Source organism: Doryrhamphus excisus, chromosome 2 (assembly GCF_030265055.1).
Source record: "Doryrhamphus excisus isolate RoL2022-K1 chromosome 2, RoL_Dexc_1.0, whole genome shotgun sequence".
NCBI lineage: Eukaryota > Metazoa > Chordata > Actinopteri > Syngnathiformes > Syngnathidae > Doryrhamphus > Doryrhamphus excisus.
This window is the reverse complement of record NC_080467.1, coordinates 2,598,042-2,620,180: the sequence shown is the minus strand read 5'-3', so window position 1 is coordinate 2,620,180 and position 22,139 is coordinate 2,598,042. Positions and strand designations below refer to the sequence as shown.

At 42.9% G+C, this 22,139-nt stretch overlaps 1 protein-coding gene across 2 annotated transcripts; it reads right to left on the bottom strand.

The window, feature by feature from the left end:
* Positions 1–411: 411 nt before the first annotated feature.
* On the bottom strand, positions 412–21,830 carry fam204a (family with sequence similarity 204 member A). Of its 2 annotated transcripts, none has more exons than XM_058064405.1 (8): positions 21,760–21,830; positions 21,456–21,685; positions 21,309–21,384; positions 21,039–21,069; positions 20,838–20,943; positions 19,411–19,500; positions 7,199–7,308; positions 412–7,029 (listed from the first exon to the last, which is right to left on the bottom strand). In XM_058064405.1, exons 1-8 carry the CDS (start codon positions 21,797–21,799, stop codon positions 6,978–6,980), a joined length of 735 nt encoding a protein of 244 aa, XP_057920388.1. In that variant the 5' UTR covers positions 21,800–21,830; the 3' UTR covers positions 412–6,977. The 2 variants fall into 2 exon arrangements, with proteins under 2 accessions (XP_057920388.1, XP_057920389.1); XM_058064406.1 differs by having other exon boundaries at positions 20,838–20,940.
* Positions 21,831–22,139: the final 309 nt, after the last annotated feature.

Below are 22,139 nucleotides of genomic sequence, written 5' to 3'. Positions count from 1 at the left end.
CTGGACTATAACTACCTGGACTGTATACTACCTGGACTGTATACTACCTGGACTGTATACTACCTGGACTATAACTACCTGGACTGTATACTACCTGGACTGTATACTACCTGGACTATATACTACATGGACTGTATACTACCTGGACTGTATACTACCTGGACTGTATACTACCTGGACTATATACTACCTGGACTGTATACTACCTGGACTGTATACTACCTGGACTATATACTACCTGGACTATATACTACCTGGACTGTATACTACCTGGACTATATACTACCTGGACTATATACTACCTGGACTATATACTACCTGGACTATATACTACCTGGACTATATACTACCTGGACTATATACTACCTGGACTGTATACTACCTGGACTATATACTACCTGGACTATATACTACCTGGACTATATACTACGTGGACTATCTTCTATCTTCCCCATTGTTATTGGTATTTCAAAGACAGGACATGGGAAAATGAGCACTTTTGAAAAGCGTGTGGACATACAATGGCCTAAAATGCAAATACTATTGAAGTAGCACTACTTGTACTACCACCGCTAGAAAAGAACATGGTGTACTTGTGGAGGGAACATAAGGACCAAGTGTGCAATGTCATATCTCCATCAAATATCCATATCAAACATTGTGCAAGATGATGCTCCATTCAGGTCAGATGTTTGCACTGGATGGAGGTCAGAAGTGTGGTTATATTCTTAAGATGCCATTACCTCTGTTGGAACTGTTCAACGGTTTCATAAAGAAAAATGCAATATTCATCAACTATTGAATAATTGACTCAGATGAATGGCAGTGTATGCGTATAGCTGCACCGAGAAGATGAATCCATCATAATGGTTGCACGCTCAGCACATTTGGCCATTGAAGTGTTTTTATTGCATGATAGCAAAGAACAAAATTAATTAAAAGTTCATTTTAATTTCTTTTGTTGCTTGCGTCTTGATGAAGATGCTCTCTAAGCATTTTCCAACTAGGACAGTCAAGAGCGCGGAGAAGTAACCCACATAGTAAACTATAGTTTTTAATTACAGATGAAGTACATATAAACTGTCTTTTTCAAAACGTTTAGTCTGGCCTAATTCCTTTGAGCAAACTTTATTGTAATGTACGCAAGTTGATCATGTGCAAGTTAATGCTTCTACATTGACTTCATCAAGACAGAAAATATATATTTCTATATCCAAATGTCACATCATAACAGACAGATAATGCTTGACTTCCACGTGATAACCATAGAGCCGCATGGCTGTCAAATCATATTTCATGTTTCCTTCCTCCCAGCAGAGAGGAACCTTCACAGGATCAATTCTTTCTGTAATTGTGTAATTATCAATTGTGACACCCGTAATTACTGGATGACAGTCGTGCTGCATGACTGGCGTGTCTTTTGTGTTATAATTATGTGCATCTTGACAAACACCACCCATTAAACAACCCGTGGCCTTTTTCTCCAGCCGTGATTACGCTAATTAAACCTGCAAAACATTGGAGAGCTGTGCCACAATTAAACAGGTCATTAAATCAACCCGGGATTTTGTCAACATCCGTGCGGCTTGTCGCTCCGACAATATGGCATCACAAGAGGAGGGAATCTAACGTCATCAAATTCATTCTTTTCCTACAGATTCCATGCAAAAGCAGGGGTGGAGGGGGGGGGGCATTTGGATTCAAAAGCACACCTCATTCAGTAATACTTTATACAGTATCACACAAAAGGAGTACACATTTCTGCAATTCCGATATCTTTCCGGGACAACACAAACAAAACACTTTGATCCAGTAAAGTCAAGTCAAGTAGTCAGTGTACAGCTTGAATGACAATAGTGTTGATCCAGTCAAGTCAAGTCAAGTAGTCAGTGTACAGCTTGAATGACAATAGTGTTGATCCAGTCAAGTCAAGTAGTCAGTGTACAGCTTGAATGACAATAGTGTTGATCCAGTAAAGTCAAGTCAAGTAGTCAGTGTACAGCTTGAATGACAATAGTGTTGATCCAGTAAAGTCAAGTCAAGTAGTCAGTGTACAGCTTGAATGACAATAGTGTTGATCCAGTAAAGTCAAGTCAAGTAGTCAGTGTACAGCTTGAATGACAATAGTGTTGATGCATTAAAGTCAAGTCAAGTAGTCAGTGTACAGCTTGAATGACAATAGTGTTGATGCAGTAAAGTCAAGTCAAGTAGTCAGTGTACAGCTTGAATGACAATAGTGTTGATCCAGTCAAGTCAAGTCAAGTAGTCAGTGTACAGCTTGAATGACAATAGTGTTGATCCAGTCAAGTCAAGTTAAGTAGTCAGTGTACAGCTTGAATGACAATAGTGTTGATGCAGTAAAGTCAAGTCAAGTAGTCAGTGTACAGCTTGAATGACAATAGTGTTGATGCAGTAAAGTCAAGTCAAGTAGTCAGTGTACAGCTTGAATGACAATAGTGTTGATCCAGTCAAGTCAAGTCAAGTAGTCAGTGTACAGCTTGAATGACAATAGTGTTGATGCAGTAAAGTCAAGTAGTCAGTGTACAGCTTGAATGACAATAGTGTTGATCCAGTCAAGTCAAGTCAAGTAGTCAGTGTACAGCTTGAATGACAATAGTGTTGATCCAGTAAAGTCAAGTCAAGTAGTCAGTGTACAGCTTGAATGACAATAGTGTTGATGCAGTCAAGTCAAGTAGTCAGTGTACAGCTTGAATGACAATAGTGTTGATGCAGTCAAGTCAAGTCAAGTAGTCAGTGTACAGCTTGAATGACAATAGTGTTGATGCAGTCAAGTCAAGTCAAGTAGTCAGTGTACAGCTTGAATGACAATAGTGTTGATCCAGTCAAGTCAAGTCAAGTAGTCAGTGTACAGCTTGAATGACAATAGTGTTGATCCAGTCAAGTCAAGTCAAGTAGTCAGTGTACAGCTTGAATGACTAGTGAATGGTGTCAATTTGCTGTCCCCTCAAAATAAGAACACACATCCATGAATGTGGAAACCAATCGTATGTTCAACTCCACTAATTGGGCCCAATTAGACATTCTTCCTCCCGGTGTCATGTGACTCGTTAGTGTTCCAGGTGTTAGTTGTGAGTGGGGAGCAGGTGTGTTAAATTTGGCGTTATCGCTTAGACACGTTCTCATACTGTTCAACACGGCACCGTGGCAAAGATGATAGATTATAGATTAGATCATAATTATTACTTTATGATGCATCTATTGATTGATTGATTTTTTTATCATATCATTTATCATTCAGTATGCTATTGACAATGGTACTTTTCTTTAGTATTTATAAAAATGTAATTTTGTGTATGTGGCCCACTGCGGACAAAGCTTGGACAGCCATTGTTGCGTTGTGTGTATTTTTCACACGCCCCGACCAAATAATTACCATGTGCAAGACATTATAATATTTCCTAAAAAGCCCAAGCATCACTTCCCACCGCGTGCGAGGCGTTTGGAGAAGGAGCCGTATCTCCGAGATCTTCCCTTTGAGGTAATCCCATTCTACCTGCTGATAGCAGCGAGCGATAGCGCCGATGTCTTATTATGGCCGACATATGTTCCCCTTTCATACCGCGGCAGCCTGGAAAGCATTTAATGGGATTGTTGTTGTTTTCTTTTCCTTCGCTCCGCACAACAAACACTTTTGGTGGAAGACGTTCGACATATGCCCAAGGAATTTGTCTCAGTGTTTCCCAACAAATCAGCCTAGGTCAGGGGCTAAGATTGGCCCCCAGTCACAGACTATTGGAAGCAGCTCCTCCACATGACGAGGGGGGAAAGTGGATTTTCCAGCTTAAAAGCAGAATCATCTCTGCTCAAGGCATTATCTTCTGTTCAAAGAGATTAATAAAAGGAGATGCTATGGATAGCCGGCACGCTGTTCCTGGATCAACGCTTGTCATGTTCACCGACAACCAATCGCTTTGCATCGCATGGAAAACGTACATTTGGACATCGTTGGACGCTTTCTTGGATGAAAAGCTCCAAAATAAAACGAATAAGAAATAGTAGCTTCCTACAATACAATTCTCGTCAAGTGCAAACAAGTCCATCAAAATGGAAGCAAACGTGTATTGTTTACAAAAACAAACCCAAAAGCTTACGTTTCACTGAAAATGTTATTTTCCCCAAGTGCTGAGATTTCACATTTTGTCCTTGAACGCACCACGTTTGCTGTAAGATGCAAACGTGTGAAACCTAAGATACAACTTCTATTCCGTGTCTCAGATTCCATCTTTTCATGGATCGTCACATATCTGGGATTTAAACCTAAACATAAGCGGGAAAAGTAGGCTAAAAGGCGTTACCTGTCGAGGCTGGCCTTGTGCGTCTTACGGTCTTACAGTCTGTACGGTCTTACAGTCTGTACGGTCTTACAGTCTGTACGGTCTTACGGTCTGTACGGTCTTACGGTCTGTATGGTCTTACAGTCTGTACGGTTTTACGGTCTGTACGGTCTGTATCGTCTCTACGGTCTTACAGTCTGTACGGTCTGTACAGTCTGTACGGTCTTACGGTCTGTATCGTCTGTACGGTCTTACGGTCTGTACGGTCTTACGGTCTGTATGGTTTTACGGTCTGTACGGTTTTACGGTCTGTACGGTCTGTACGGTCTGTACGGTCTTACAGTCTGTACGGTCTGTACGGTCTGTACGGTCTTACGGTCTGTATCGTCTGTACGGTCTTACGGTCTGTACGGTCTTACGGTCTGTACGGTCTTACGGTCTGTACGGTCTTACGGTCTGTACGGTCTTACGGTCTGTACGGTCCCCTGGATGGAAAACACTTTTGTCCCTGCATGCTTGCTTTATCTGAAATGAACCCAACTGGTTAAGTGTTGATTATTGGCTTCCATTGCTGGGTGGATTTTGTCCATCGGCTGAGCCTGCCTGCCTCGTGTTTGTACGAGGGAACAGGCTAGCTACTGTCAGCAGTTACAGTACAGTGTTCCCTCGTTTATCGCGGGGGAGAGGTTTAACAATGAACCTGCAGGTTGGAGACAAGAAATGATGAAGTGACACACGCATTATTTCAGTCCTTTTCATCCTGGCGCCGTTCCGATGTACTGTAGTGTTTTTGTATCCTTGGTAGAACATATCGCTGCAGTCCTCCTTCGAACCAAAGATGCATTTCCAGTATTCCATAATGGCGCCGTATAACAGCATCACTTCTACATTCCTTCAGCATGTCCAGAAGTCCAACCTTTAGTGTGATGGTTAGCGTCCTCCTCTGCCTTATAGACAGGATATTTCCTCCATATTATGGGTTTTGTCTGGGAGAAAATTACAATCGTACAAAGACTGCAAGCTAGGAAGCTATCGAAAAGAACAAAAGAGATGGATTGAGCGAAAAGTGAACCATGACAGAATGAGGGAACACCTTGACAAACTACTGCCCTGGGATTGGCTGGCCACCAGGCTGGACCCCGCCTCTCGCCCCAAGACAGCTGGGATAGGCTCCAGCACCCCGCGACCCTGGTGAGGATAAGCGGTATAGAAAATGGATGGATGGATGGTTGGCGTGAAAAGGGACTACTGCAACGGTCCACGCTTCTGTCTTTCATGGTAGAGCATCGTTTCGATACCCGGCCACGGTTGCGTCAAGAAGAGCATCCGCCGTAAAACCGAAGCCAAAATCATTGGTGCGATTGACTCACTGTGGCGACCCCTGACAGGGAAACGCTGAAAGTGACCAAAAAATGTCCGTCCGCCTCCAGCTGTCCTTGAACATTGAAAAGAAACTATTGAGTCATTATATCCAAAGTTATCCAGAACTTTGGAAGACTCCACAATCCAGCTTTCTTTGCTCCTGGTTAATGGAACATCTCATTTTCCTCACTACTCAGTGAAGATCTATTTTTCATAGTCATCATCAAAGTGAAGAAATCCCATGTTATACTTTGATGTGCTTAACAGAGTTTTGACTCGTGTCTCATTACAGAGATAATTAATAGTTTAATTAGCATCAATTCTCTGCAAGTGACAGCCTCACACATGCACACGCAAACTGCTTCACACCAACGTTAAATTGCTCTAGAAGGCCAAAGCATTAGACCATGGATGGCTAATTTCCTTCTACGCAGATTGAGCCAACACAGCAGAGGGCGTTCTCGCCCCTTCTCAACACAAAAGCCAAATACGTTAACGCTAATAACATAGGTGGCGTCATTGGAATTGTCATTACCGCTGAGAAAGCAATCATTTCATACAGCTGAAAGAAAAAAAAATATATACATCTTTGTTCCGAGCTGTTTGGAATTCAGAGTTGCAAGAATGTGAACGGGCATTTAAAAGCAGCTTGAGAGGCAAAAAAAAAAAAAAAAAAAACAGATCAAAGTCGCAGTTTTAGACGACTTAGCGGCCGCTGAAGAGCGCTCATCACACAAAGAGCGCAGCGTGGAGGCTTGGAGAAGCGCACGCCTGTTGTTCAGACGCGGAAACAATAGAACGTCTCGCAGCATGGGAGACGGCCAACAGCAAAGCCCCCCCCCCCCCCCCCAACTTCCAGTTGATGTTAGCTAACAACAGTTTACAGCAGGCAAATTTCATTTTCATCCCGCAAATCCTATGGCACATTATCCTGTACATTGCATTAGGGGCCTAATCTTTCCTTTCTCTTCCAGGGAGAAGAAAGGAGCGCCTTCATGATTAACCCACTTTACAGCAATAAATAAACGCATCATCCAGTAATGTACAGCAGATTTAATTTGAAGGCCAGAACGCTCAAATGGCTGAAATGTAATGAAAAGTAACACAATGCAGACTCCAATGGCCGCCTAGGGAATTAATTTCAATGTGCCATCTTTTTTTTTCTTGCTTTTAGATGGATTTTCTTTCCCCCCTCAGCTAGCACGCCAACTCTTGCTGCTCTTAATTCTTTTTACTATGGCAACATTATAAAAGCTATCAGTTTGCCATTAGAAAAGGATCGGGCTTTATTAAATTAAGTCAAAATGCTAAATCTGATGGTCACATGTAGCCCATGTTGCTTTTGGTTTCCCAACGCTGTTTCGCCTCAAACCTGGAAGACAGAAAAAACTCTTGACAAATTCACGCCGACTGCCAGCTTCCGTTGGAGAATGACCGATGATCAAAGTCTGCAGACTTCCGCAGCTCCGTCTTAACCGTACTTCCCACCATGGCGGACGGGACGGCAGCCCCGTGAGGACATGAGGACAGGGACGTCTTACCCCCAAGCTACTCGCTTCTTCCTTTTCTTCGCTACCCTCAGAGCGTCCTCTTCCTGTTTGCGCCCCACGAAGTCACGGCAATCGGCGGCTTCGCTGATTTTCACGGCCAGCTGTTTAGAAAGAGAGGAGAGGCCTGTTTGAGAATCAAAATCAGATGGACGATAAATAAAAGCTGGCTGCGGCTTCTTGTCTGCTGCCTCCTTCCCGCCTCAGCCTTCACGCAGCTTCCCGACGCTAGTCACCGTGCATTCGCAACTGCTTTACGTACGCCATCATCACAATTCCGTACAGTCATCTTCAGTACAGTAAGGGAACTAAATGGCTACGTGGAAAACTGCTAAGCATTGAATGGTTTTCTAAATGAAACATTCAACACTGAACATTCAGTCTCCATTCAAATGAGAAGGTTTGGCCAAGATCTTTCTTTAGGCGGATTTGGCCTCCCTTGTTGTTTTATTGATTTGAATACCTTTAGCACTAATTATTGGACCAGGTAAGCTCATTGACCCTTGACCTACATATACAGGTGAGAAAGGGTATTTAAGGTGGCCAATCCCCTCTTTGCATCTTCTCTGAAGATAGCCTCAACTGTCAAATGACCTGGAAACAAAGATGGGATGAGACACACCTACGCCGCCTAAGACCGCCATCATCTAGACCGCAATATAGAAATGAAGATATACCACTCGCATTAACTTTTCCAAACTGGGAAATAGTAGCGGCATCCAATATGAAGCGTATCCGTCTTGGCCTGAGGTGTTGTGAGCGCCTTGTGATGCACCGTGAGCGAGTGCAGTGAAGCTCCTCGCTAGCTGGCTCGTAGATAGCCAGCGTGGTGCGGCTAGGTGTCAATACGCTAGTAACGTACCTCAATTTGCATAACCCTGTTAATAATAATAATAATAACATTGTTGCAGTAGCTTGGTTAATATGCGTGTCACATGATATGCAAATGTCGTGTTGTTGGCTCCGATACTGTGGATGATGGCCGCTTTTCCTTTTTAGTTTAGAATAAATAAATCGGAGGATAACTAGTTTGCTCGGTTGCATGCAGTGTAAAAGTGACTATAGGGGTGTTAGTTCATGTCTACAAGGCTCTAATAAAGATAAAATACGCCAGCAGCATCTGGCCCTCACATTACCCGCTAAGAAAAATGATGGACCTTGGACAAATACAGTCCATGACAATTTTGGGCCCAGATGATTAAAAACCAAACAGTAAGACTAGACTAGACGAGATAATCCAAGATTTAAAAAACGCAGCATTTATCATCGTGACAGACGTAAATACGGCCCTGGCGGTCTAAGGTCCAGGCAGTGCTGGTATTTTTTAACCAGACAATTACTCAATGAGACCTCCAGAAACATTCATGGTTGATACTTCCATCGGACGTATTTTGTAAACAGTAAAATAAGAATAAAAAAGTAGCACTTTGCAAGCATGTTAGCACAAGCAACTTCTGTGTTTGCAATACTGGAGGCTGTCCCTGGAATCAGCAGTGAGGAGAATGACCGTGACAGCAAGAGGAAAACATTCAAATCCCAGGGAAGACGCAAGCGTATTGTGAAGCAGAATAATCCCAATAACCCCAGTCACACACGAGCACGGGAAACAAAGGGAAAATCCTGCCTCGCCTGTCACTCCTGAGATAGGTTTATTATTCAAGCAGAGGAAGTTCGATAAACAACTTGGAACCGTTTCACCAAACGTTGGGCTAATTCTCCGTCATATTCACAGCATAAGAAAGTCTTGAGGTAATGAAGAAATGTGCCACCAGTGCGCCACTTGAAAAAAAAATGTTTCAATTATAATTAAGTGGGATAAACTTTATTAGAAAGACTGAAAGTAAAATATCTCCTAATGCATGCTGGGATTAAGCAGGTCAGAGCGAGCAGGCAGGAAAAATTAAAGTCTAAAGGCTTTTTATCACTGCATTTCAGGAAGCCAGGGTGTAAAATGTTCTAATTTGGGATACATTAAAAGCCATAAAGGTCTTTCAAAAAGATTAATGGTACTTTGCTCGGATTTAAGATAAGGGCTCCAGCTGGCTGCAAGTGGCGGGCTCCGGCGGGGCCCTCGAGGCATTCATCTTTACAGCCACTAAAAGATTTGTCAAATGGCCTGTATAACCTGAAGCGTACAAACGTTGACAGTCCTTTGCCATTTTTACAGCTTTGACAATTCTGCCAATCACGTTTTCTACTCTTGCAGGGCCTGACAACGGGCGCCCGAGTCCGCATTGGCGCTCCATTTGCCAGCAGACCATAGCACGCCGGGGCTCTTCCTTGCTCTTTGTTGGACCGGTGTCGGAGCTTCCGAGGGGCTGCGATGCACGCTGAGATTAGAAGCACACGTTTATTAAATTATTGACAAATCCGACGGCAGCTCGGTGGCTAAGAGACCTCGTTGTTGGGGAATAATCAAATGAAACGGCACGAGGCTAAATGGGTTCACGTTTCTTTCTTCCGCTGAAGGATTACCCACAATCACCTGCTCTCCTGTTGGGGCATTCCGAAGCTCTCCAAACATCCCAAAAGCAAAATGAAAACACACGCCCGTGTTTGTTCATTGAAAGCTTGACTGTACTTCCGGCAATAAAGGAACGCGATGCTTTCCCTTTTCAATGAATTTGGCCGAGCGATTGTCTTCGCCGGGGCTCGACATTAACGTCAGGGAGGTTACCTAGGAGACGGAGGAGATCAAAGAGACAAAAGCCCTCAATGTCTGATTAATCAAGCCTGCAAACAGCTTATTCCCTTCAGCCTGCATGCAAGTATGAAAATGAGATTCCGAGAGCAGTACATTGTGCAGATTTGTTCATTCTTATCTGAACAAAGCCAGCGGCAGCTTATTTCATGGATCACTGGCACTGTCAGCGCCGCGGCGCCGAGCAGGTGACGGCTCCTCTTTCTGTGGCGAGAACTAAATTAGCAAAAAGTCGGCACAAATTAGCCTCTCATGTTTTCTGTAATATGACATTATTTTTCATTTACTTTTTTTGATCCACTTTTCAGGATCCCCCCCCCCCACCCCCCACCGTGCATCTTAGTGCCAAATCCTCTCACATCGGAAGCGGGTGCAAAATAAGAATGGAGGTACAGAGTACAGAGCTGGGACAAAGGCAGGAGACAAGGAAGCTGCTGCAGTTTATGTTTACGCGCCGCCTAAGAGGCGCTTCTTCCCGCTGCAGCACATATCAACGTATGGTGAAGCGTCCATCACGATCAGCTTGCCGTCCTATCCGTAGTCCTGTTAGCGGCGAGCTTTATTCTAAGGATTAATACTCTGACCTTTGGTGGATCTGAATGATCATTGTGCTCAACGGCTTAAGACCACGAAGAGGGTTAAGTCAACAGTAGTGTTCATTCAACTTTGGGTCGCCAAGGAGATGCAAAGGCCGCCCCAAACACGGGACCCCGATGCCACTAAAAAATAAATGAGTACAAAGCACAGCTGCTGTGCATTAAATTGGCCAAAACAGCCACAATCAAACTGCTTAGAAAATACAATAGCTCAATTAAAGATGAGAAGAATGTGTCTCCATGTGGATAAAGTGTTAAAGCTCCTTTTAACAATATGAAATAAATGATGGCTTTAAGGAAGAAATGGCCTTAAAGCCATTCATAAATTTCCTATCCAGCAAGACTCTTCCAATTAAAATGTGTGAGAGGTGGATTAACGAGGGCTATATGGCTTTGCCTCGCTAAATCACCTCCCCGAGCTGCTCTGCTGCATTTGACGTGTAAACCATTAATGACCAGCCTAATTCCCTTATCACGCTACCTTAATGCCTAAATAATGTGGCCTTAGCCAACCTTGGCCAGAAGAAAGGAATATCAGATTAGGCAGCGTGTGTTATTTCACCATCGTTTCTTAAAACTGAGGCAGAAGGGAAAGAAAGCGTGTTTTGTTGCGGCAACACTGGGAAGGTCAAAGGGCCCAGAGATCAAGCGACACCACCCATATCGCCCGAGAAAAGAGGGCATTTCTTTTCAAAATCAACACCAAGAGCGAGTGGGAGTCGTTCGTTTGAGTCATCCGATGGACTTTTGGACACAAAAGACAATCATTCTGGAGATGCAACAATCAAGCCAACAATTGTTGATCATCCAAAAGACTGACAGCTTGGTTATCCATGAAAGCAGATCTTTGTGTTGGAGGTCAAACACAATATTCCCGCTTAGACTTGGGAACATGTGATGGCCAGTTTGCAAGGGGAGCACCGAAGACAATTTTCTGGCCAATAGCTGACCTTTAAAAAGCCTGACCATCACATTCCAATTTTGGCTGATCCCGAGGTCTACAGCCAATCAGGGTGCAGAACACATCAGGCGGGTCCTCCCTCAGCCAGGACTGTTGTGGCTCCATGAATCTGAATCTGAATCTACGGGATGGGAAGTTTGGGAGGAACCACATTTCTGAATTGACTTTTTGAACCAAGTTGCTGCGTTTTGTACAGTACAGTAGTACTGTAGTAGTACAGTAGTACTAATACTGTAGTCTCCCTATTGGCCGGACAGGTCAGGTGAAAAAAGGTTGTTTTAGCTTGGCTTGGCAAACAACCATTCACCCCCCCCCATTCATACCTATGGACAATTTGGAGGAAACCGGAGTACGCGAGCGGGGTATCGAACCTGGGTCTCCTAGCTGTGTGGCTTGCGCGCTAATGCTTCTGGACTTCTAATGACGTATTCAACCACAAAACAGCATTTAAGGTTTAGGAATGAAAATACTTTGTGGAGTGAAGCCGCAAAAATGTTTTCAGGAAAACCGAAAACCGAGAGGACCACTCAAGTGACAAAGCGAGCTCTGCCAACATGTCCACTTTCTCAGGTGGTGCTCGGTACCGGCGAGGACATCCTCAGTACTAAATGCAGCAACATCGTGACGGCTGCAAACAATACGTAGCACGGAAGCTGGAATAATGGCAATGCGTCATTATTTGGGCTACAATGGCGAGTCCCTGTGCACATCCTTGTGGCCAGCCTCCAAAGAGCTTTTGTAATCTCGCCACCACTTTGACAAACACAATTACATGGCAGGCAAAAGAAAAAGAACTCCGGGGAGGACACAGCCGAACAGCAACGTCTCAATTTTCTCTTCAAGTAATCTGATTGGAGATACACGTGACGTTTCATCGTCAGGGAATAGACACAAAAAAAGTTCACTCGCTGGCGCCCAATCCATTATCTTGCCTCTTCTGAGTGGGCTCGGCTTATTAGCAAGCTTTGAACTCACACTCACAATAATATGGCATCAACAGTTTTATAAGCTAATTAGAGAAAACAGTCTAATTACTGAGTGACTGGCAATAAAATGGCAATCATGAAAAAAGAAACCACGGCTGCTAAGCTTTCACTACCACCAATTAAGGCCTAATTACAAACAAATTATATATGTGTTTTGCTGTGGGCTCCAATTTTAAAATGGCTTTAATTAAAAGAGAAAACATGCTAATTAATTAAACGGCACACACATCTACATTGAAAAGTATGCTTTGTCTATCAAGTAATTAATGAAATACAATAATCCAAATGAGATTCCCAGGCATTTGATAAAAGCTTTGTACCCATTTTTGAAATCCATTTCAAAATTAATGGGCGAAAATTTCATGTGAGTCACCCAGAGATACAATAAAAGTTCATTCGCTGATAAATTGCTTATGATGATGGAAAAAAAGAACAAAGCGGAGAGTTTCACTAAACTCTGCGCGTGTTGGCCCGAGGGGGGTTGCAGCGAGGACAGTCGGCCTAATTCTCCCGTGTGGGGAGGCGCAAGTCCAAATCTGATAAGCCCACCTTCCATAAACACTGTGCTCATTAATTTTTGATTACAAAACACAGGGAGGGCCGAGTAAAGGTGCTGAGGGGAAAACAATATGGAAACCACTAAACGCTTTCAGTCGTGTCCTTGCTTGAGCGAAGCTGACAAATTCCACGGAAGCTTTGTTTCGTGGCCGTAGAAGCCGGCTGTGCAGAGAGTGGATTTCAAGGACAGCGAGGCGTTTCCTTTCACAAAGTCCGACTGAAATTTGAGCTGTGCTATCATGACCGTCGGTATGCTGAAACGCAGCAAAAACCTAAGAAGCTGTGTGTTGTTCGTCCACAGTGATGCCGTTTTTGATTCACTTTATGTTTATGTTGGTGGTGGGACAATCATCACTCTTTCAATATAAAGTCTTCCCTCGTTTATCACGGTTAATTAGTTCCAGACACAACCGCACTAAGTGAATTTCAGCAAAGTCGGATTCAATATGAATACACTGAATATTTAGAGCATGAAAAATCTGTCTCTGGCTGTCTAGATATGGTGGTACCTTGGTTAATGTTCGCTCTGGTTAGCACATTTTTGGGCTAACAACCAAAACGTTTGCTAAAATTAGCCCACCTGTTTAGCATGCAAAACACCATCTGGTTTGTTTATGTCCCATCACACGAAATCTTGAGGTATTTGTGGGCATTGAATACTTTGTCATACTTTGGTTCCATTTTGGGTTATTTCGTAGCCGTGGTCAATAACCAGAGGCGAGAATCACGACTGAATTTAAGAAATTCCTCACGGCAAAACGCAAAAGTGGTGTCCATGTTGATTTGGCTGCCACATCGCGTCTTGGTCTCCCGTCTTCAATGAAGGTAGAAGTAAACTTACATGTGCATTTTGCCCTAATATGTATTTATATGCATTTGCATTTTTTGCCTGCATGTAAAATTGTAATTGTTGAACTATAAAAACATGCTCACAGGTAGAAATTGGCTCAGGAAATTCACAGTTTATCGATTAATCATACTGGATTCAATGCGGTCATAACATCATGAGCTTTTTGTAAACGTCAATTCATATATAAGCAACTGTGTACCTTTGCTAAAGTTTGTGAAAGTAAACAGAAGTGATCCTTTTTTCATCTTATTAATTGCCTGAAAGAGTCAATCAGATTTAAAACACTTTAAAATAAAAAGTAACAGAACATAAAGTCAAGCAATACTTAAAAAAAACGTATTGCTCGACCATGTAAGCTCCTCTGAGCTTTTCCACTTTTCCACTTTTGCCTTTGTATCCTCTATTTTATGGGCTCTGTGAGGCCATGTAATGTAATTTTCATTTTTTATATTCTTTAGCTCCTGGAGTCATGAAATTGACCTAACAGCCCCGATTGTGGGAGAAAGAATAGAGTTTCTGTTTTGAAGTGGTAATGCCATTCTAATAATTGAGATGAGTGCTACGGGGAGACTCTACACTCTAACATGGTGTGACAGTCTTTTGTCAGAAAATAAACCCACTTCCTGCACATAAAGGACAACCTCAATTTCAAAAGACCTCACAGTCTCACTCTCTGTTATTTTAAGACAAAAAAGCCAGTAATTATTCATTTTAGGGATGAATAATACACAATAACTAAAGAGTTGATTACTAAAAGAATACTTCAAAGTCAGGTTTTGACTGGCTTGACACGCACAGGTTAGCATGTTCTCCAGTTCATGTACGCCAAACATTCATTCATTCATTTTCTAACGCTTATCTTCACGAGGGTCGCGGGCAGGCTGGAGCCTATCCCAACTGTCTTGGGGCGAGAGGCGGGGTACACCCCGGACTGGTGGCCAGCCAATCACAGGGCACATATAGACATATGGTTATGAAAGCAACCAAGGTACTTATTTTACTCCAACAATATGGTTTGGTTTTTGCAACAAACCTCAGTCAGGTACCTCATCCAATAAAAGATAAAACTGGAAAAACATAAGCGTGCTAAATATTTTTTGGGTAGGACTAATCATTTGGCATTATGGGTAAGTATGTGGTACTAGTATGTGATGCGATTGAGAGTATTACTTCAAATAAACTAGTCTCGTCAACTTAACAGAAAAGTATTGACGGTCTCCAGCATTAACCAGCAGTTAGAGCAGCACTTCCAGTGTGAGCTCACCGCGGTCAAGGCACGTGAAAGGGAACAACTAACCAGTGTAGCGACAAACCCTAAAGTCCGACACCTAAAGTGAAACTAACTTCACCACATCAACACGCTTTGAGGCCCACTGCCACACCTACTTTAGTATGTTAGTGTGTACTACTCCTGTACTACTCCTACTCCTTCCTGATCCTATCCATCCTGGTCACTCCCAATGGGAACCTCAGCATCCCCATCTTGATTGGCTTGACATTATTTCTTAAAATTGAAAAATTGATTTGGTTAGACTAAGCTTTGTTAGCGTTACACCCTCTAAAATGGATTCATGCTGCTAACCATAGTTCCACCATCTTTAAACCAAACTGTATTTTCCGAAACATAAGTGGCTCCAGAGTTGCACCGATGCAGAAAAAATAAACATACACGTTGCATGAACTATAAGTCACATTTTTTCATCTTGAAAGGCAAGTTATAGTAACAACAATAAAACTGAGAAGAACAGGCCAAATATTAACGTAATGTGAATTGGTGGTATGTTAGTTATTCCCATAACTCCGGCCTAAGCATCATAACTTGTTTATTGCAGCTTGCGGCATCAAGCGCTCCGGGGTATAAGTTGCAGGACCGGTCAAACCATGAAAAAAAGGTAATCATTTTTCCAACAGTTCCTAGCACACCTCCCTGCAGGTTGAACCACACATTTGACGTGGAGGCCCCGTAGCTTGGTAGGACTGAAGCCTTATCAACGTCCTACACTGGCTCGTTTAGCCGAAATAGCTGCAAAATCAATCTGTCAAATGGCGGCTTGTGGATGCTATCACATCTCCTGACAGGGCTTTGGGCGACACAATGTGTCAGTCACTCCATGTTATGCTAATTACAGAATTAATTAGACCATGTGAAACTTATAAGTAGTGCGTATGCATTTATTAAAAGATAGTGACCCGGTCTGCTTAATTGGCGGACTTGGACCTTTGAAACTACTGAGCTTCTACATGGACTCATTTGGAAACTAGGAGTTCTCTCACATTTGTCTTCTAAGAAGAAGTGTTTAAAAAGAGGTATTAGCATGATGAGAAGAACCTACAGACATCTTTATGAGAGAAGAGCGCCTAACTGCACGCTTTAAGGAATACATTAGGGAGCTTTGTCGAAGCCATGCAGACGTTTACCATCGTTTGGTGCCTATGAAGGGAAGCGATGTCTTCACTCCATCTTTGAAAATGTTAAACAGCTCATGTCGTCATGTGCTAACCAATGGCACTTTTTCAAATTAAATCTCAGAGACTGAAAATAAAGAAAAGAAAACTGGAGTCGTGATGACTCAGAATTTTGACATTAAAGAAATGATGGAATTTAGCATTTCTATTAGGTTATTAAAGCTATATTTGACCATGTGTTCAAACCCAGAAAAAAGACTCAAGTGGAGTCAATCCAAACAGCTAAAATGTACACAACTAATGCTGACAACCAGCTTTTTCCCTCGGAATAAACATTGTTGTCAACATGTAGCAGCATTTCCTTTAGTAAACAAAGCCTGGAGGGACAAACAGGCCTCTTTAGTTCTTCACAGCTGTCACGATGCTTTTGCATATTTTGCTAGGAAAACCAGTTTCTATTGTTTCTGAGAAAAGCCTGCCACAATCGTGTGTTGGTGTTACGACCATAAACAAATTGAACATCCGAGGCATTGCGTACCAAATGAGCCACTCAATTAGAACCTTGAAATTGATTCTGGGCACACGGGGGATTATTGATCCTCGAAATATTTGTCACAGAGTCCCGGTGAGAAGTCAACGGGACTATAAACAAACATGTTGGTCTTAATGCTATCTGCCATACAAGATGTAGCATAATCCTTTACAACTGATCCTGGATTCCTTTTTCTAACTTTGTTGGCATCAAGCAAGTCCATTCATCCTGTGGATCAGGTTTTCTTGTCTTTTAGTAAAAACCCGGCTGTGCCAGGGGAACTCATCTTCAGGAAGTTCCTGGGACTCGGTCGAGTCACTCCTCTGCTGAAAATGAACTTAACGCTGCTAAACAAGGAGAGGTGGATGCCAGATTGCTGTCACGTCCCATCATAGCTCTGGCAAAATGCAAAGCAGGTGCCAGGGAGGCCAGAACCTGAGCTCAGGCTCAAACCCTCCACCAGCACTCTAAGAGGCTTTCTCAAAGTACAGAGCAGGTGCCAGTCATAATGGCTTTTCTTCAATAACTTCACATATGGGGCCGCACGGTGGAGGAGTGGTTAGTTTGCATGTTCTCCCCGTGCATGCGTGGGTTTTCTCTGGGTACCCCCCCCCCCCATTCACATGTTTGTCTATATGTGCCCTGGGATTGGCTGGCCACCAGTCCAGGGTGGACCCGCCCAAAGAGAGCTGGGATAGGCTCCAGCATATGCGCGACCCCGGTGAGGATAAGCGGCATAGAAAATGGATGGATGGCCAGAATGTAGCACATCCATGTACCAACACTGAAGGATTTAAAAAACACCATTTTAGTTGAGGCTGTGTTTTAGGGCATGGATTCGTAGTTTGTGTGTTTTGAGCGCAAAGTTTCCGTGTCACGCCGAAAGAGCTGACAGACGAGCCACGATTAAGGAGAGTTGATTTGTACAAAGCTGGAAAAGGTTCCAAAAGTCTTGATGTTCATCTGTCCACAGTTAGAGGAACTGGCAGTAGATGTACAAAGTCTCCTCCAAGGAGAGGCCGTCCTGTAAAGATGACTAAAGAGCACAGCACAGAACGCTCAATGGTGTAAAAAGAGAACCTTGGAGTGTCAGCTGAAGACTTATGGAAATCATTGGCAGATGCCAACATCTCTGCAGACCAATCTACCAAAGCAAGAAGCAAGGACGGGAGAACACAAAGGGGAAAATTTGCTTTGCTGGCAAAATATAGTGTGGACAGATGAAACTAAAGTTGAATTGTTTGGGAGGAACAGCAACAGCACGTGTGAAGGAAAACCAGCACAGCAACATCATAACCTCCTCCCAACTCTGAAGCAGGCTGGAGGGAAGGGAGCATCATGGACAGCTTGGTATCCTCAATCATCAACTTACGGCATTTGGCAGAAGTTGGGGGCCTTTGCCCAATAGTTGAAGCTCACAAAATGATGGGTGCTGCAACAGGGCAGTGATCCAAATCTCAGAAGCTAATCAACAACAGAATGGCTTCGAATAAGACAATACATGTCGTGGAATGGCCCAGTCAAGGTCCTGACCTATTCCCACCAGACATCCCGGGAATCTGGCCGAACCGCCACAGTTTTGTAATGACGAATGGTCCTAAATTTACACAAATTGAAGTAGTTTTAGGGTAGGACTAATCATTTGACACGGTTATAGAGCAATTTGTGGTGTGATTTAGAATACATTATTATTATTATTATTATTATTTTAATACTAATGTATTGACTGTCCACAGTATAAACAACCATCGGTTACGAGCTCACCATAGCGTGACACAGCAGGCCGGGAACAGTGAGGGGCAACCACTGCTGTAGCTACGAGCCAAACAGCCACCCGGAACAGCCCGATCTCGGATCGGATCGGAACATTCCTACTTTCAAATGTTTTTCCAGTTGTGTTTTGCTGTATTACAGGGGATACTGGGAATGTACCCTTTTACGGTTACCATATACAGTAAATAGTGTACTAATGTTACCATGGAGGATGGTTAACTAAAGCAATCAACAAATGATCAATAAACCCTCGTATGCATGTGAGGTTAAGAGACGTCTGTCGGTGTAATGTGTTGCCCATGATTGCAAAATGTACAAATTGTATTGAATGCTGTGAGCAACGCGTAATACGAAACAAAAAAGCTCCAATTTTAAGGAACAATATAAGGCAAAGCAAAGTAAGGCAAAGTACCCCCACCGCTACGTTTCTTTTTAAATACAATTACATGTGCGGGGGCTACATTTTATGCTAAATTACTTTGAAACCACTTGATCCTTGATGCCTACCAAGGCGGTAGGATCCAAAACTTCAGGCACCGCATTTAGGGACATGTACACTTCAAAGGTATGAAACTCCTACCTGCGGAATGATTTAAGAGTTGGCTTGAAAGCAATGTACCCTTCATTAAAAAGCAGAGCCAAAAGTCCTTTAAAACTGCAGCGCTTCCAAACTAAGGGGAGGGCTTTCCATTAACTCAATGGAAAAAGGCTGCAGGACTGAATGGTGGCTGTCTGGGTGTGTTTGTGTTCCTCTATGTCTTTGCAGCAGAAATGGCCACGGATCCATTAGCCTGATTTGTCACAGCGGGAGCACCCCAAAGATCTCTTATCAGCACAACGTACCTCTCGAGTGGCGAGTCTGTCGCTCATCTCCTCCGCCTTTGCAATGTCCCCTTCAGCTATGGCCCTCTCTATGCTCTTTTCTAGGCCGGACTGCAAAAGAGAAAAAAAAAAAATCAGCTTTTTGGGGGGGGGGGGCGGAATAAGGAGTGGTGGGGAAGAAAATCAAAGAGTAACTTCAAAAGTCCCCAGGGCCGTATTTTTAATATGATTGCCATTACTACAAATATGTAGATTTCTCCTCACAAATGAAAACCTTTTTGATTGGATATTAGAGGGGAAATCTTAAAAAATGCTACAGGAGATTACCAAACATAAATGTGACTTTAATTACAAATTTCCATCACGGGACGGAGCAGGGCTTTCTGATGGCAAGGCGGTTCTGCTGTGATGAGCCTATCTAAGAGAGCAGACCACCAAATGTCTTCAGCCCCGAAATGTCATCATGTTCAAATAAAATCTATCATAAGGAAGATGCCGTTACGAGCATGACTCCTCCAATGAAACATCTGAGGACTTCAAGTAAAAATATTGTATATAGACCAAGGAAAAGAGTATTGTTCACCTGAAAATGTTGATTAGCATGATTCACCATGACTCTCTATAATTAGCTTCATAATATGACAATGGACACGGGACAGACTGCTTGTATAGCGTACTTCTATACACATTGATTATTACTACCATTAACGAGGCAAGTCAAACTGACAGACCTTCATTCTAAAAGGCAAATAAATGATATATGAATCGTATGGAGCTGCATTATGCGGCGCCTCATTATGCTGATGAAAAAAAGTTATGCTTTATTCATCTTATTAATCATTTCATTATCCTTTCATAGTTGCCACAGTCAGAATGAAGCTAAATCAGTCCCATCTTAATTCAATTAAATCAAAAAATACAGCCAAAAATAATTATTAAAATCATTTTCAAACTGAAATGAGAACAGCTTTTATTCTTGGGGTCATTTGGGTAGCACACATTTTTGCTTCATTTGCACTTTCCGTGTCTTTTAATATCAAAGTACTGGTGACAAATGTATTCGGAGGAAAATGTGCAATTTCCATGGATTTCTTGAAGTCCTCACTCTAACCCTCATGTCTTCCGCTAAGCAAAATTTGGGATTTGATGAGGATTTGCACAGAGGAGGAGACACTTAGATCTCACTTTAATCTCAAGCACACAAGAAAGAAGAGTGTCTCTAATCTTATCAGTAAATGTAGCCCAACATAATCCTTCATATTCTTCTCCATGTCAGGTTGAGTTTCCAAAGGGATTCTTCTAATCCATATGTCATATCACATAAAACAATGAAAGGACACGGCAGCATGGAAACACAAAAGACGTGACGGCAGTGTTTCCAACAGCAAGCGCGGACATGGCATTAAACCTTGCAAGCTGATAAGATGGAACGCAGAAGGTTGGATTACCTTGGGAGGGGGTTTGGAACTTGCAGGGGGTTGAAATCGATCATTTACACCGAAATACTGCTTAAGACCGTTCCAGTGCTTCTCCGCCTTCTCCTGGTGCTCCCTGCTGACAAAATATTTACAATCAGTGTTCATCCTTATGGCAGCTCTTTTAGAATATCATTTTGGGTTGTTTTCCTTAATGCTGCAACCATTTGGTACCTGGGCTCTGTTGGCTCTTCACTTTGTCTTCCTGTCAGGTGACATGACAGGCACAGTTAGACAGCCGTCATCAAAATATAGCCACGGCTTTATCTCGTCTTCTACAGCATTGTATTACTTTTTATTGTATTTACTACTACTGTACTTCCACTATGTTATTTCTGCGGTGCCGTGGTGACCGTGGTGATGTAAGACTGTGTACTAATGACGTGGAGGTCAAGTCATCTACCAACTACAGAGAATCATTTTATTATTAATACACATTGCCACCTTTGTTGCGTCGCCGTCTTTTTCTTTTCTCCTGCAACTTCATGTCTTCTTTCTTCCCACGCAGCTCGTTGAATTTCTTCAACAAATAGAGCAGTGGGTTTGCAAGAGGCGCCCTGTCCACGACGCCGTGCATGATAGACAACATACCTGCCACGTTTCCTGGGATATACCAGGCAGGTTGCACGTCTGGGATTCAATACTTGCATCCATGACAGGAGGATTTGCAGGCGTTTCTGGCTCGGCACCATAGTTTTCCCGAGCAGAACTCCCCCTCCCGTCGTTGGGTTGACTCTCCCGCTCCTCTTCTTCGTCATCCGGACTAAGGTCGTCTTCTGTTAAACCCTTGGGCAGAAGTCCGCTATACATCCTGATACGCTCTACGTTGCGGAAGGCATAAAAACAATTTCATGTGACGAAACACAAAGAAATTACGGCAAATTCAAGATTTCACCAGCGGCCGTGGGAGGAAGTTCGCATTTCCGGGTAAACATTGTGACGTCACAGTAAAGGCGACTCCAATTGGCTGAGCGCTGGGCGCGTCAATCTGAACACCCAATCGCATTCGTACTTGCAATACTTGAGCACGAGGCAGTGAGGAAGAATATTTAAAAATACTACAAGCCCCACAATGCACCTTCTCTAAAGACGGTGACGTCTAATGGTGTGTATTTCAACGAAGAGGTCATTTTATGACATAAATCTGTCATGTTTTATTTTACAAGATGTTACCATAAGAAAATGGTCTCTACAATGTTCGATGAATTAGCTAGGTGTAGTAAAAAGTTGGCTTAAAAAGTGTGTTATTATGAATTATTCAGAATTATCCAGATG